At 42.0% G+C, this 15,564-nt stretch overlaps 1 protein-coding gene across 2 annotated transcripts in view; it reads left to right on the top strand.

Moving 5' to 3' along the window:
* C5 (complement C5) overlaps positions 1-13,741 on the top strand; it is a 90,118-nt gene extending 76,377 nt beyond the window's left edge. For both annotated transcript variants that reach the window (XM_037059173.1, XM_037059172.1), the window contains exons 33-41: positions 189-234; positions 3,278-3,380; positions 6,470-6,544; positions 6,657-6,762; positions 7,859-7,942; positions 8,780-8,869; positions 11,126-11,209; positions 12,498-12,636; positions 13,199-13,741. In XM_037059173.1, coding sequence (XP_036915068.1) covers positions 189-234; positions 3,278-3,380; positions 6,470-6,544; positions 6,657-6,762; positions 7,859-7,942; positions 8,780-8,869; positions 11,126-11,209; positions 12,498-12,636; positions 13,199-13,337 — 866 coding nt within the window. In that variant the 3' untranslated portion in view covers positions 13,338-13,741. The remainder of the gene's footprint in view (positions 1-188; positions 235-3,277; positions 3,381-6,469; positions 6,545-6,656; positions 6,763-7,858; positions 7,943-8,779; positions 8,870-11,125; positions 11,210-12,497; positions 12,637-13,198) is intronic.
* Positions 13,742-15,564: the final 1,823 nt, after the last annotated feature.

The raw sequence follows: 15,564 nt of genomic DNA, 5'->3' as shown, positions 1-15,564 counted from the left end.
TAATGGTTTAAAGATTTCCCGGTATTGTCAATAGCCACGAATTTTCATTAAAATCACTGAAAATGCCAACTTCCAAACCACAAATCATTTTTAAGTGTGTTCAGAGGTGTGCTCATTAATGGTTCTGTTCTGACTGTTTCAAAAACAGTAAAAAATGGTTGGTTCTCACTTTTCTTTGTTTGCACTAGCATCCAGAGGCACCTCGGACTACAGGCGCCTAGTAGCGTGTGCCAGGTGAGTGCATTTCTGCAGAGGGGACTCTGGACTTGGAGAGCTCACGTCTGCCATTGTGCTATTTCTTTACATCTTTTCGAAATTTAAGATGGCCAGAAGATGCAAATTGTTCAGCTGTTTAAATGTAGAATGTAACAGGTATTCTTAAATAGCTATTCACTGCACAGAATAGCTATTCACTTTGGTTTTTGTTCACACATAGTTTTCCCCTCTGTTTTTGGCCATCTTCTTATTCAAACACTGTATTTTTTATTTGTCTTTGAGAAGGGGAGAGATGTGATGAAAGCATTAGGAAAAGAAAAAGAAAACAGTTCTGCCCTGACTGGTGTAGCTCAGTGGATTGAGCACGGGCCTGTAAAGCAAAGGATCACAGGTTCTATTCCCAGTCATGGCACATGCCTAGGTTGCAGGCCAGGTCCCCAGTCAGGGACACATGAGAGGCAACCACACATTGATGTTTCTCTCCCACTCTTTCTCCTTCCCTTCCCCTCTCTCTAAAAATAAATAAATAAAGTATTTTTTTTTTTTAAAGAAAACAGTTCTCTCATAAGCAGCTCCTACTCTCTTCTCTAGAAAGATAACCTGCGCCCAGCAAAATCCCTGGCCAGCATCAGCCAGTGGTTGTTGGCTCAGGCTGCACATTGAGGACAGCTGGCGGGGAAGGCCTGTACTACAAGGGGCCTGCCCTCCAGAAGATAATCCGTTTTTTTATCCCCTTTCATATAGCGTGGGGCAAAAGTATGTTTACAGTTGTGAGTATGAAAAACACAGTTTACTCTTGTATTGTTGTTTATTAATTACTGTATCATTTTCCATACAGACAGCTGTAAGCCTAATTTTTCCCATCCTGTATAAAAAGGCTCTCATCAAAAACTCATTCATTTGAACTCATTGACAGGAAGCCTAAGTCCAGATTGTTAATACACAAAAGAAAGCAAATAGAGATGCAATATTGAATATTCTCTAGTTTGGTTTTTACAAACTGGGGACGGAATGTTCAAAAAAAGCCAGGTGGCCTGCCTGGTGTAGCTCAGTGGATTGAGTGTGGGCTGCGAACCAAAGGGTCACTGGTTCGATTCCCAATCAGGGCACATGCCTGGGTTGGAGGCCGGGTCCCTGATGTGGGCCACGTGAGAGGCAACCATACATTGATGTTTCTCTCCTTCTCTTCCCCTTTCTCTAAAAATAAATAGATAAAAGCTTTAATATATGTATATGTATGTAGGTATGTATGTATGTATACACACACAATCTAGGGAGAAAAAAGCTGGGTGGAATATTAGTTCTGTGGTGCTGAAGTTATGTTGGATAAATTGTAAGAGTAATTGTATAATACTTATTCAGTGAGAAATTCTTTGCCTTGTAATAGTCTCTCTCCTGATATAAAAAATGCTAGAAACACAGTTTCTGTGTTCAGTCTCTTTCATGTATTAAGCTTTTTACAACTTCTCTGTTGTATTTATAAGAAAAGAAAAAAAGCATTTTATTTCTCTCCTTCTCTTGGAACAAAATGCCCTTGGTAAAGAGTGCTGTCTTTGGCGGCAGGCAAAGGGCTTCTTGAAAGGATGGTTTCCTTCCACGATAGAAACCGTCACCATGGCAATCAGTTGCCAGTGCTCCAGCAATCTTTCATAGACACTTCACACTCAGGAGGCCCTTTTCCATCCTGTTGACAGAGTCTTTGCATCTGTGAGCAAGAGTTCTCTGCTTCTCGTGACACTCACTCAATTAGGGACATGTCCAGGTGTCATATTACATTGCAAGTTGCTTTTTATTCTGTGCAAATTGTTACTCTGGTGAAGAATGGACTTAATATTTTATAAGCCACAAATCTTATATTTTACATTACTATGGTAAATATTACACCTAAAACTTGGAATGGGGTCTGCTTTGTTTATGCTCTATGAAGTGTGACTGGGGACAAGAGATCCTCTGCCTACCCCCTAACTCAAGTAAGACCTCCCATTTCACTGATACGTATTTATGTAGGTGACATCAATTCATTTTTCCCCACGTGAAGCTGTTTTCCCAGTTTTTTCCTCTGACCCTGACTGCTCTTTCAAGTTATGCTCTCGAACGGCCAGCTACCTCTGGATCACCCTGAGGTGCAGCTGGAACCTGAAACTCAGTTTTCGCAGGACTGCGCTCACACTACACTCGCTCTGCCCCGTCTCTAGTCCCCGACCCACCAGCTCGCCTTTTTTTACTCTTCTGACTCTGCTTAAAAGTTAGAATTATAAAGATATATTTAAAACACAAGTTTCCATCTCTTTGTAGTTCATATTAGCAATAAAAAATGAGCTCTACAAAGGGAAGATGGTTTGTAGAAATCTCTCAGTAGAACTGGGGAAAAACCCGAGTGTCCTGGTGTTCTTTTCTCTCCTACTAGAAAAAAAACAAACAAACAGAAAATCTTCATCCATTTTATTTCGGTTACCTTACTCCTTAGCTTCTCCACAAGCCCAATTCTTAGGCCAAGGATAGTCCTTAGAACATTTTTTTAATAAAGTGTTTATTGTGGAAAATTTAGAAAATAGAATCATGGAAAAGAGATAATCGCTTATAATCTCACCATACAGAAAAAAAAACAGCTGCTGATATTTTAGCATATTTCCTGCCATTGTTTTCCTGCACATGCTCATTGAATCTTTTTCTTATGTACAACTAATTTTATTCTTTGAATATTCTCTGTTGGAAAAAATACAAAAATGAGAATTAAGAAACATGCAGCTCTGGAGCTAACCAGTGATATGACCTTTGACCGAGTGCCTCACTTTCATCCTCAGTTTCCTCAAGGAGTTAGTTAAGAGCTTGGACTGCATGGCTCTGTCTCTTCCAGCTCTGTTCAGATTAACCACCAAGTGAGTAAAGAGTCAGTACAGATGACTAAGTGGTCTCTTGCAACTTAAAGTTCAGAGACTGCTATTCAAATATTGTAGTGGAGATCCAACTTTAAAAATTAAAGCCTACTAAGGAATGTGGCCTTTTCTTAAAGAATCTTACCTGTTTATTTACTCCATTTTCTAATCTCTAATTATTTTAGCTACAAGCCCAGCGGAGAAGAACCATCATCCGAGTCCTCCCATGCAGTGATGGACATCGCTTTGCCCACTGGAATCAATGCAAACACAGACGACTTAAGAGCTGTGAGTGTTTTTTATATATTATTATGAATTTTTGGTTTTCTTTACTGCATTATTATTTTTCTTTTTCTAATACATTTTATTGATTATGCTATTACAGTTGTCCCATTTCCCCCACTTCACTCCCCTCCACCTTGCACACCAGCTCCCACCCACATTCCCTGACTTTAGTTCATGTCCATGTGTCATGCATATTAAGTTTTTTGGCTTCTACTTTTGCCATACTATGCTTAGCCCCCCCCTTTCTATTTTCTACCTACCATCTATGCTACTTAGTTATTCTCTATACCTTTTCCCCTTCACTCCCCCTCCCACTTCCCTGATGTTAACCCTTTATGTGATCTCTATTTCTGTGGTTCTGTTCTTGTTCTAGTTTTTTTGCTTAGTTTGCTTTTGTTTTTGTTTTAGATGTCGTTGTTAATGATTGTGAGTTTGCTGTCATTTTACTGTTCGTATTTTTTATCTTCTTCTTCTTAGATAAATCCCTTTAACATTTCATATAATAAGGGCTTGGTGATGATGAACTCCTTGAACTTGACCTTATCTGAAAAGCACTTTATCTGCCTTTCCATTCTAAATGAAAACTTTGCTGGGCAGAGCAATTTTGGATGTAGGTCCTTGCCTGTCATGACTTGGAATACTTCTTTCCAGTCCCTTCTTGCCGGCATAGTCTCTTTTGAGAAGTCATCTGACAGTCTGATGGGAACTCCTTTGTAGGTGACTGTCTCCTTATCTTTTGCTGTTTCTAGGATTCTCTCCTTCATTTTAATCTTGGGTAATGTAATTATGATGTGCCTTGGTGTGTTCCTCCTTGGGTCCAACCTCTTTGGCACTCTCTGAGCTTCCTGGACTTCCTGGAAGTCTGTTTCCTTTGCCAGATTGGGGAAGTTCTCCTTTATTATTTGTTCAAATAAGTTTTCCACTTGTTGCTCTTCCTCTTCCCCTTCTGGTACCCCTATAATTCAGATGTTGGAATGTTTAAAGATGTCCTGGAGGTTCCTAAGCCTCTCCTCATTTTTTTTGAATTCTTGTTTCTTCATTCTTTTCTGATTGGATGTTTCTTTCTTTCTTCTGATCCACACCGTTGATTTGAGTCCCAGTTACCTTCCCATCACTGTTGGTTCCCTATACATTTTCTTTTATTTTACTTAGCATAGCCTTCATTTTTTCATCTAATTTGTGACCAAATTCAACCAATTCTGTGAGCATCCTGATTACCAGTGTTTTGAACTGTATCTGATAGGTTGGCTACCTCTTCATTGCTTAGTTGTATTTTTTCTGGAGCTTTGATCTGTTCTTTCATTTGAGCCTTTTTTTTTTTTTTTTTTTTTTTGTCTAACGCATGTATGAGGCTCGTGTGAGGGGCAGAGCCTTAGGTGTTCACCAGGGTGGGGTAACCCACCTCACTGGGTTGTGATGCTGTAAGTAGGGAAAGGGTCCAAGGGGGAACAATAGAACTTGGTCCACTCTCTGCCAGATTTCAGTCACTTCCTCTGCTTCCCATAAGCAAATTGGGCCCTTCTGGTGCTGATTTCCGAGTGGGTGGGTTTGTGTACATTCTAGGACCCTGTGGGTTTCCCCACAGGTGTTTTCAATCAGTGGTTTGAGGCTTCATTTTTCTGAGCTGGGACTCTGGGTTGTGCAGTCTGTCCCGCTCCCCCTTTGTTTCACCTGGTTTATCTGTGCACAAATGTGGGACCCCCTGGTCCACCCACTTGCTGCCTTGCCAGCCAGCTGCAGCCTTGCACATCCTGTTCCACAATTCGCCACCTTGCTGGGTCCACCAGCTGCTGCTGCCTTGCCTTGAGTCCTCTCCACCCTGACTGCCCGACTCCCTCTCCACCCCTCCTACTGGCCTGGATGAATATGTGTTCTTTAACTTCTTGGTTGTCAGACTTCTATACAGTTCAATTTTCTGTCAATTCTTGTGGTTTTCTGTTTTTAATTTGTTGTTGTCGTTCTTTTGGTTATGCAAGGAGGCACGGTGTGTCTACACCTCCATCTTGGCCAGAAGTTTTACTGCATTATTTTGCAAAGATACTTCTCTTGTTCTAGTATGTTATTTTCATAGAATCGCCCAGAATATTGTTTCCAAACCAATTATCTACCTAAATTTTGATTTTTCAGTGAAGTTGGTACTGGTTGAAGTGGATTCTTGTGGTGTTGTGAGAAAGGAATTTCAACGGGTATTTGCATAGGAAAAGTTTGAGTGTAGTGGCCAGATTTATTAGGGTAAAGGGAAGTAATATGCTCTCAGGGATGTAGGTGGGCAAGCTCTAGTAGCAACTGCTTTGAAATCCTCAATAATCCTCTGTGTATTTTCTTGGTTATGGGGAATGAGCAGGCTTTCTTTCAAACAATCCAACCAACCTTGTAATTTTTCAGGGTTGTGTTGGTCTCACCCCCTAACCAATCCCTTTCCTGGGATTTCCTGGGGTTTCATGCTCTTATCCAGTCTGATTCCTCACCCCACCCCCCAGGTTTTCCTAGGCTGAATTCTCCCCTTTTATGTCATCATTTTGGCTTCAATTCACATGCTCCAAAGTTCTGCTGCATCATCTGGCTTCTGCTGTGTATGCACTTACCTACCTTTGCACTGTTTTGTCTTCTACTGTGTGTGCACCTAGCAAAGGAATTTCCCTTGCTGTTTTTATCCCTCCTTCAGTAATTTCAGCTAATCCCAGCTAATGACTGGTAGACAGTTTTTCCTGCCCACTTTGGGGATTACATCCCCTTGGAAGATGATGTAGCAGGCCCCTAGGGATCCTGTGAATGCTGGGCACCCTAGTAAATCGGGCTTAATGTCCCATTCAGCTCCCTAGTGAGTCAGTTTTAATATCCAATTCCATTTGCTCCCCTCGTCAACTAACTAGCTACTTACACTAACAAAATGAGGGCACATATTTCCGTGGCACAAAAACCATGAGTGCATGTGATAACATGTTTCAACTTTTTAAGACTTGAGAGGGAGCTGCTCTTCAACTTCTTTGATTAGTGGCTTATATCCCCATGATCTAACATATCATCAGGTGAATGCATTTAAACAAGAAGATCATAAAATTAAATTCATACTTTTCTCTTTCCTCCTTTAGCTTGTGGAAGGGGTGGATCAACTATTAACTGATTACCAAATCAAAGATGGACATGTTATTCTGCAACTGGATTCAGTAGGTTCTACCTCCCATCATTCTTTATTTACTATGACTATTCAAAATGTACAAGCTAAAATATTATCAGTCTCTTTTCTCACATAATTTCCTTAAACCTTGAATTTGCCAGATTCCTTCAAATGAGTTCCTCTGTGTTCGATTTCGGATAGTTGAATTTTTTCAAGTTGGGTTTCTGAATCCTGCTACTTTCACGGTGTATGAATACCACAGACCAGGTAACCAACTCCACTCCAAAATTTCTTCAAAGGACTACTTTGTATCCATTACAAAACCTTTATAAATCCACTAGAGGCCTTTAAATTTTATATATTGCCTCTTCCAGGCTCACTCTTCACAAAAGTCCCAACTTGGACATACAATCTATAGCAGAACTTTGAGCAAATTTTACCTCTCTGGTCCTCAGTTGCTTTATTTTTAAAATAACCGAATCAAATTGCTTTCAGATTTTAATTTTTTTGCCTCAAGTTTATTTTTGGTGCGTATTTTCATTGCACCTCTCCTTTGAGAGAAGCCCACTTAGTCTCCAACTTCTTAATCCTCCCAGAATCAACTTCTACTCCACCTATATTCTCATCACATTTTGCAGAGAGCTCTATCAGGGTAGCTGTTACTACATTGCACTGTAGTTACTTGTTTGTATGTCTTTCTCAGCAGCCCCAGACAGAGTATTTCCATCCATCGTGTCCCTATCATCTAACACAGTGTTAGGTGCATAATGTGTGCCGACACATGTTGAATGAATGACCCAAATTTAATCACTCTGCCACTTCTGGGCATATTAAGTGATTAGAGAGCCCTCTGGTTCACATGACGGATAACTCCACTTTGGATAGTTCTACTTCTTAGAAAATTCCTAGAATCCACCACACTCTGATATCCATTCATTCTAGTTTTAACTTCTGAAATTACATAGAATACACTTAACCTCTCTTCCCCTTGAGAGATAAAATACATGTGCTCACACACACACTTCCTTTCTTCTCCAGTCTAGACAATTACATTTTTTAAATAGAGTCTCATATAACATAATTTATTTCCTCTCATTCATGGAAGCACCAAATATGTTCATTCTAAGAAATGAATGTTGCACAGTAAAATTTCAAGCACAGCAGGGAAGGTCATTTTGAGGATAGAGGAGCCCATGCCAGGACAAGCAATTCAACATTTAACCTCCATGAGCTTTTCATACAAAAAAGGGGGGGGGGATTTGGAATTGGTCATCTCTAAGACCCCATGGGCAAGATTCCTGGGGTGACAGATGCCCTGTGTGTTGATCAAGCCCCTCTCCTGACCGTGCTTTCGTTGCCACAGAAAAAAAGTGCACCATGTTTTATAGCACGTCCGACAGCCAGCTCCAGAAAGTCTGTGAAGGAGCAATGTGCAAGTGCGTAGAAGGTAAACTTTTTTTTTAACATGTTTTAAAGTTAATCCAGGGCTAATCTGGGGGAAGCTGTGCGACAAACCATCATCCCTCAGAAACAGAAATGTCATCTCAGCCAACTGAAAGCGGATTCCTTGAGCACTGTGAAACTACGCCTCACAACCCTGGACAACCCGATAGTTCCCACCATGCAGAGGTGGAGAAACACTGTCCGGTGGCTGTCGGCTACCAGAGGGATGATATGACTCGGAGTTCTTACTTTTCACCTGGTCTTTCTCCTGTACTAGGGCCACCGCCAAAGAGAAGAGGCTCCTCTTTCTTTCCCATGTCCCCCCAGTTAGTGAGTTCTCCGTTCAGTCTTTACAAACCCAAGGCAGCCTTCTTGGCCACAAAAAAGACCCAGAGCTCACAGATAATCGCCTGACTTCATGAGGGTCTGGGTTGGTTTGGTTTTATTTTGGTTTTCCAAATTCTTAATATCAACACATTTCTTGGGTACTTGTTGCACCGTTTTATAACTATAAATCAGTGAAGTTACCATTTTCTTCCTTCAAGGGACATTTGATTAAACTTAAAATGGGACATTTCCCTCCATTCTTCAATGGGAGTGTGTACATTTTTAAAAAGCTGACTGTGGGGTGGACTCTCCATTCTAAGAATAAGTCTCACGTTCAAGATTCTGTTTTTACTTGTTTTGTTTTTGCTTTATATGGAAGAGAAGAAAATAGGCCTTAGGAATCTAGAATTTATAAGATTATATTAGTTTGTCCCCTAGTCCATCAGCACTAGGTTTTCTCCCATAGGGAGTGTGCTTACTACATAAACCTTTTACCATTTTTCACAAAATCCAGCTGACTGTGGACAAATACAGCCAGAATTGGATCTGACTATCTCTACAGATATGAGAAAAAACACAGCATGTAAACCAGAGGCTGCGTATGGTAAGTTCAAAAGTTCAATTTATAGTTCCATTAAACATGACATTTTCTGAATACATAATCAGGAAGATCAATAACTTCATGTCATTATCATTTGGATACAGCAGCCCATTGATTCCTTTGAAGGAAAGTACTGTCAGTTTTCAGCATTAACATGCAAAGTTATTTATCCTTCCACAGGAAACATGACTTTCATTAAAAACGATGAAAGTGATATGCACACCCAGCCTAGATACTTTACTCCAATAGATCTCTTCGAATTGAAGGCCCTAAAATATAATTAAAGAGACTTTTTGAGAAGTCACAGAGGTATAAGATTTTACTCATAACTGCACTCTTCCAGTCAGTGGAGCAGAGGCAAAGAGAAAGATGGTTTTAAGGTTTGGTTTAAAAAAATCTTCAAAGACACAGTAAAATATCGATACTAAATAATTGTTAATATATGTAGAATTTCAGTGCATGTTTGAAACTCTCCATTTCAAAAGGAGCGTCTGCTTCCAGCCGTCCAGAGCTGAGCACTAAGTTTCCTGCCCAAGTGCAGATGTAGTCTCATCTCAAGTTCCTCATGGAATTAGCTCCTTGATTTCCTGTCCATAGTTTCTAATGTTTACTTCTAGATTTTTTTAAGAGAGAGGGAGAACACAGTGTACACTACCTCAAATCTTTCCTTGGTAATTGGTAGGGCATTGTTTACAAGTGAGGAATCAGCACAGTTGGTCTGGCGTTACATGTCTGCCAGCTGCTTTCGTGTAGTTTCTCATTGGAGTCCCAAGAGACACCTTTGAGGTGACAGAGGATCATCCCTATTTTACCAGCAAAGAAACTGAGGCTCAGGGAAACAAAATGATTTCCTCAAAGCTATGCAGGAAGTAAGTAGTAGAACCAGGAGCCATCCTGGTCTCCAGTATGATTTTCATATATTACACTAAATTCTCTTAGTGGAAAGACAGCCATCAAGATGATTTTCGTGTGGTTTATAGTTTTTCTTTCCTTTTAATTCACCTTGATTGTTTTTAAAAAACTAAAAAGTTGCCCAACTAAGCCAAGACCCACTGTAGATTTTAAAACATAGGTGTGAAGAAAATACTATATTACTTTAGCAAAGAAAAATCTCATTAAAATCTTCCTTCCATTTTAGAACTATTTAAACTCCTAAATGCTAGAAGTCTATTTAACATGGTGAATAAAATGCAAGTGGGAATTAGTTTACTACATTAAAAAATAACTTAGTGGGCTCTTTTGGGGACTCTGGGGTTCTACTGGGATAATAGAATAGAAACGAAGTAAAATAGTTTCCTCTCTCCACCTATGCACATAGTAGGTACATTGCTCAAATCCACCATGAAGATTTATGAATCTAAAATTCAGAACAGTTTTCATGTATTTTAAGACATTAATTTAAACAGCCTATTTTTTTTTGCCACAGTGAGTTAATTCATTCATCTATTGTGTCCCTTCCTGAAAGTGATAAACTAAATCCAGATTGCATTGATTCTCTGTGTTAAAGTAGGTTTCTGACATCTAGCTAGCTTGCTAGGATCTGAAAAATGGACAGACATTGTAGGTCACTCAACCCCGTCAAAAGCAAAAATAGAAGGGTCTTTTCTCAGGCCACGTGGAAGGGATAGGTCCCTTCAAGCTGGCCCTTCCAGAACTGAGGTCAGACACTGCGGACTCCTGAGTGAAGAGAAGCAGCGCAGGCAGTGGCTTGTGTCAGAGAGCTGCCAATCCAAGCAAAGTCAGAAAACAGAATCCTATCAAAAACCAAAGATCAAAGCCAGTGGAGGTATCCAGGGAACCGAAGCAAGAGGACAAGGAGTCTCACGGGGAGCCTGCGTGGTTGACGAGGGCCCCCGCTGTGGTCGTGCAGGGAAGGGAGAGGCTCTTCAGGGTTCCCCGTGGACAGGATCTACTAATCTCACAGGATCAGAATCTGAACTTCATATCTAACAAAGCCTCCTATTGTTTGTTCTGTGCGTTTCTGTCTTTTAATTTAGTATTATTCTTATCCTAGCCAGCCTGTTCCATAACAGTGGCCAGGACTAATGGTTCTGAGTGGGATGAGTGATTAGAATAATGATCGGTAGAATCAGACTGAGAGTATCTGGGAAGGCTTCTTGGAAGAAGAAATAAGGTCGACCTCAGGCTGCCCATAAGAGCTTGCCATGCTTCCTCTCTCATTTGTTTGACAAACCCTGGCCTCCATTGGACATGACACCAGTGGTATTTAGCATGAACTGTTGTTTTCTTTTTCACCAGCTTATAAAGTTAGTATCACATCCTTCACTGAAGAAAATGTTTTTATCAAGTACACTGCAACCCTCCTGGATGTCTTCAAAGCTGGTGAGAATTCATTCATTCATTTTTCCATTCAACAAATACTTAGAACTTACTACATTAAAATGCCTTGACAGGCATTTTATTAGACACAGAGGATGCAACGTGAATAACAGAGTCAGTGTTTTCATGAAGTTTTTGTGCTATCTAAGGAGACACATTTTTAAAGAAAGGAAGTGGACAAATAAAGAATCATAAAAGTAAAACAGCCCTGTTTGTAAAGTATGTTAAGAAATATTTGCGTACTTTGTTATCTCTTCATTCTGGGTGTACATTCTTAATATATGTAAAATTTAAAGTACAAACATCAAAACACACACGCAACAATTTGTACAAAAATTGTGAGCCATGTAGTTCAAGGCTAATAAACTAGGATTTCTCCTAGAACACAGTGTGCTTAGAGTAGGCGAGGATATAAATAATAAAAAGATTAGTGATTGCTGAAGCTGAAGTTAATTACCTATCCTCTCTTCACCCAAATATGCTTGAAATTTTCCATGAAAAATGTTTTAAAAAACAATGGTAAGGCACCAGACAGCCTTGCTGCTAACGGTGCAGGGGTGAATTGGCAGGTGGTGCTGAGAATGTCATTTGGGCGTTGCTGCAACTGGAAGCCACAGGTTAATGGTGATTGAGGAAATTAGCCTGAAGTGATATATGCACACCAGAATCTGTGTCACCAGTGACGGTGACTGTTCACACAGTTACTGTTGTTTACTGTTTACCAACACGTTCAGAAGTTTCTTCAGGATTTAATAATTAGGATGGTTCTGCCAGAGTTTGATCATTCACCAACTCTGTTGTTTTTAGCTACTGACTACTTTTTAATTTGGCTATACAACATATGGAGAGTAATACTATTCAACTGTAGAGAGGTTCTTTTAATTCCTGTTTCTACAAGAATAATAATAACAAACAACTATATAATGCTTACTTCATATCAAGTTCTGGGCACTCTTCATATATCAGCCCATTTAATCTCATGACATTTCTACAAGGTAGGTTTTATTGTCATGCCCATTTTTCAGATGAGGAGGCTGAGCCCTATACAAAGAGCGTAAACCATTTGTCCGGGGCACACAGCCCGGAAGTGGCAGAGCTGGGGTACAACCGAGGCCCCAGAGTCTGAGGTCTGAACCACAGGGACATTGTTGCTCTTCAGTAGCCATTAGCCTCTCAGGATAAACTTACACTCACTAATAAACAACAGGGGGGGGGGCTGAAATACTTAAGAGAGTTTATAATGGTGACGCTCTAACACGAATGTGATCAACTTTACTTGTCTGTCTCTCAGGTGAAGCTGCTGCTGAGAAAGGCTCTGAAATCACCTTCATTAGAAAGGCGACCTGTGTTAATGCCGACCTGCAAAAGGGAAGACACTATTTGATTATGGGTAAAGAAGCTCTCCAGATAAAGCACAACTTCAGTTTCAAGTAAGTCCCCGATATTTTGGAGTCTCAGGTCTTCCCTCCAAAATTGAGTGCAATGTATTCTGAAATACACTACCTGTTTCTTATGTGCCCTGCTGTTAACCAACAAACCATTAAGAGAAATAATGGAAACAGTTAAAACAAAGAACTATTGAAGACCGGTGGGGCAGCTGAGGACGCACTGATGAGTAAACCCAGGGCCTGCGTTTGAAGGTCGATCTGAGGTGCTCATCCGAGCCCCAGCGCCATGTCTGCTCCCGCCGAGGTGTTCAGACTGCTCCATTTGTAGAGACAAAAATGTTTACACACGCATTTTATTATCACTTAAAACAACAGATACCGAAACAGATGCCGTTCCTGCCTTTAACTGTGGGCGCCCCACACAGCTCCATGACCGTCAGGGGCCTGAGGACCTTCCCGTGGCCTCGGGGAGGCCGGCCCAGGCCTCCCAGACAGGCCGGCCGGCAGCCTGACCCGGGGCCCTGTCAGCCTGAGCGCAGTGGAAGTCGGCGCTGCTCTCTGTGGGCGTCGTCACAAACGCCTCGTTTTCCTGTTCTCTCGGCAGGTACATCTACCCTTTAGATTCCTCCACCTGGATTGAATATTGGCCTACAGATACAACGTGTCCATCATGCCAAGCATTTTTAGCTAATTTAGATGAGTTTGCTGAAGACATCTTTTTAAATGACTGTGAAAACGCCTGAAAAATTCATCTGCGTACAGTTTTCACTGTGGACTCCTGTTGCTGAAGCTTCTTTCTCCCGTCCCCCCCCCCAACTTTTGTCCCCAAACATTCACAGGTGGTCTTATTTGGAAAGCTCACTTTACTTAGAATTAGTGGCACTTGCTTTTATTAAAGAACGATTTCAAGAGCTGTAACTTTCTGAAATAACATGGCCTTGGGGGCATGGAGACAGATACTCATTCCAGAGTTATTGGACAGGAGAAGCAGTAAATGGGACCATCTAAAACCCACGTCACTGGAATGTCTGCTGGGGATAAAAGAATAGCCCACCGAAGTGCAGTGTCTTACAAAACACGGCCTCTGCTTAAAAGGAAACACCAAGGAACAGGAAACTGATCATTAAAGCCTGACTCTGCTTTCAAAGTGTGCGCAAGGAGTGTTGATTTATGCTGGGTCGGCTTCCCCTGCACAGAGACAGGTGAATTGAGAGAGGGGAGGAAGGCAGCAGTAGAGGCCTGGAGGGCTGAACCTCAGAGCCCTTTGCAAGCCCAGAGGGTAGGAGAGTTCGTCCTTGCCCTTCCTCTTCTGTTGCCCTTGCCTCAGCCCCTTGGGGGCCCCTCCCCCTTCCCCTCCCTCTCAGGGCGTGTTTGTTTCCCCAGGAACTCACTCCCGCGCGCGCAATTGCTCTCCAGGAAGGCAAGCCCAGTGCAGCAACCTGGTGAGAAGAAACTGCCGTCATCAGGAGACCTTAGTTGACTAGCAGGTGTCTGAGCCTCGGTTTGAACTTTGTAAAGAGGATTAATAACAGGAGGCTGCTTTTCGAGTGAGATTTTGTAGCCCATTAGAGCTCTCCCCTGTATTCCCACTTAATGTCTCAAACAACTCCCGAGGTACAGGAATTGTTATGACCCCATTTGACAGAGGAGGACGCGGAGGCTCAGAAAGAGGAAGCAATTTTCCCAGCCCAGTAAGGGGCAGAGTTGGTGACGCACCTCGAGGCCCCCTCAGTCCCAACACACCCCTCTTCCACGTCACCGCACCATCACGCTGCTTGTCAGGGTTCGTTTTCCAAGGCCCAGGCAGGACGCAGTTGGGCTTTTCTTGTTTCACTGGCCTCCCCAAAATAGTGCATAGAAATGTGAAGATAAACTCTGGCTGTAACAGTAACAGGGACTAAAACACATTCTCTTTTTCAAAATTCTGCATTTTTACCAGTTAGTTAAAACTACAGGAAGCCATGCAGTGTGCCTTCTAAGTAATACTAAGATTGTCCATTTCCAACCACCTCACACCAGTCAGAATGGCGGACATAAACAAGTCAACAAACAAGTGTTGGAGCCAGAAGGGAACCCGGATGCACTGCTGGTGGGAATGCAGATGGTGCAGCCACTGTGGAAAATGGTACGGGATTTCCTCAGAAAACTAAAAATGGAACTGCCTTTTGACCCAGCAATTCCACTGCTGGGATTATACCCTGAGAGCCCTGAAACACCAATTCAAAAGTACCTATGCACCCCACCCCCCAAAACTCTTAAATATAGATATCCAGATCGATTCTGCGCATTCAGTGTGATGTGAGAAAACTGTTGCCAGGGCCATGACCTTTAACTCTGATTGGGAGATTAAAATTTTCCTTCAGGCCTCTGAATCAGAAAGAAGGGAAGAAAGGAAGTGAGGAGGAAGGAAGGAAAGAATGAAGGAGAGAGGGTGGAGGAGAAGAGAAGAGGGAAGGGGAAATGGAGAAAGGGAGGGGGTTTTGTTTTAAGACAAGACGAGAACTCCATTTCGAAGAACCTTCTGGATCCTTGTCAGCTGGCCGGTCCCCCACCCTGAGAGACATGCTAGCAGAGACGCATCTGTTCCTTGGAACACAGAGTCCACTCTCTCACTGTTTCCACCACTGTAATCAGATAATGTGTGCATCACACCCACCGTGGTGAATTGTATAATCCTAAAATGCCCAGTCCAGGAAGAACCCAGAGCTCATCCCATCCAGTTCCTTCATTTGCACCCAGAGGAGCCATGTGCTTTCCTCCACGCAAATGAGTGGAGGTTCCAGAGAAACTGACTTTGGCTTCCTGTAAAGTAGCATTGTCTTGTGACCAGAGCCGTGCAAAGATAGACTAGGCCCCCTAGGAGGGCCCACGCTGCCTTTTACTACCCCTTCCAGGAACATTGCAGGAGCCATTCGAGGTGGAAGGCCAGCCTCCATGATGTCCCATGTCCCTTCGGCTCTGAGAGGCTGT

The sequence above is a fragment of the Sturnira hondurensis genome, unplaced genomic scaffold, assembly GCF_014824575.4.
Source record: "Sturnira hondurensis isolate 20B ecotype Veracruz unplaced genomic scaffold, ASM1482457v3 Scaffold0010448, whole genome shotgun sequence".
NCBI classification, from domain to species: Eukaryota; Metazoa; Chordata; class Mammalia; order Chiroptera; family Phyllostomidae; genus Sturnira; species Sturnira hondurensis.
The sequence above is the reverse complement of the archived record's forward strand: the minus strand, read 5'-3'. Positions and strand labels throughout refer to the sequence as shown.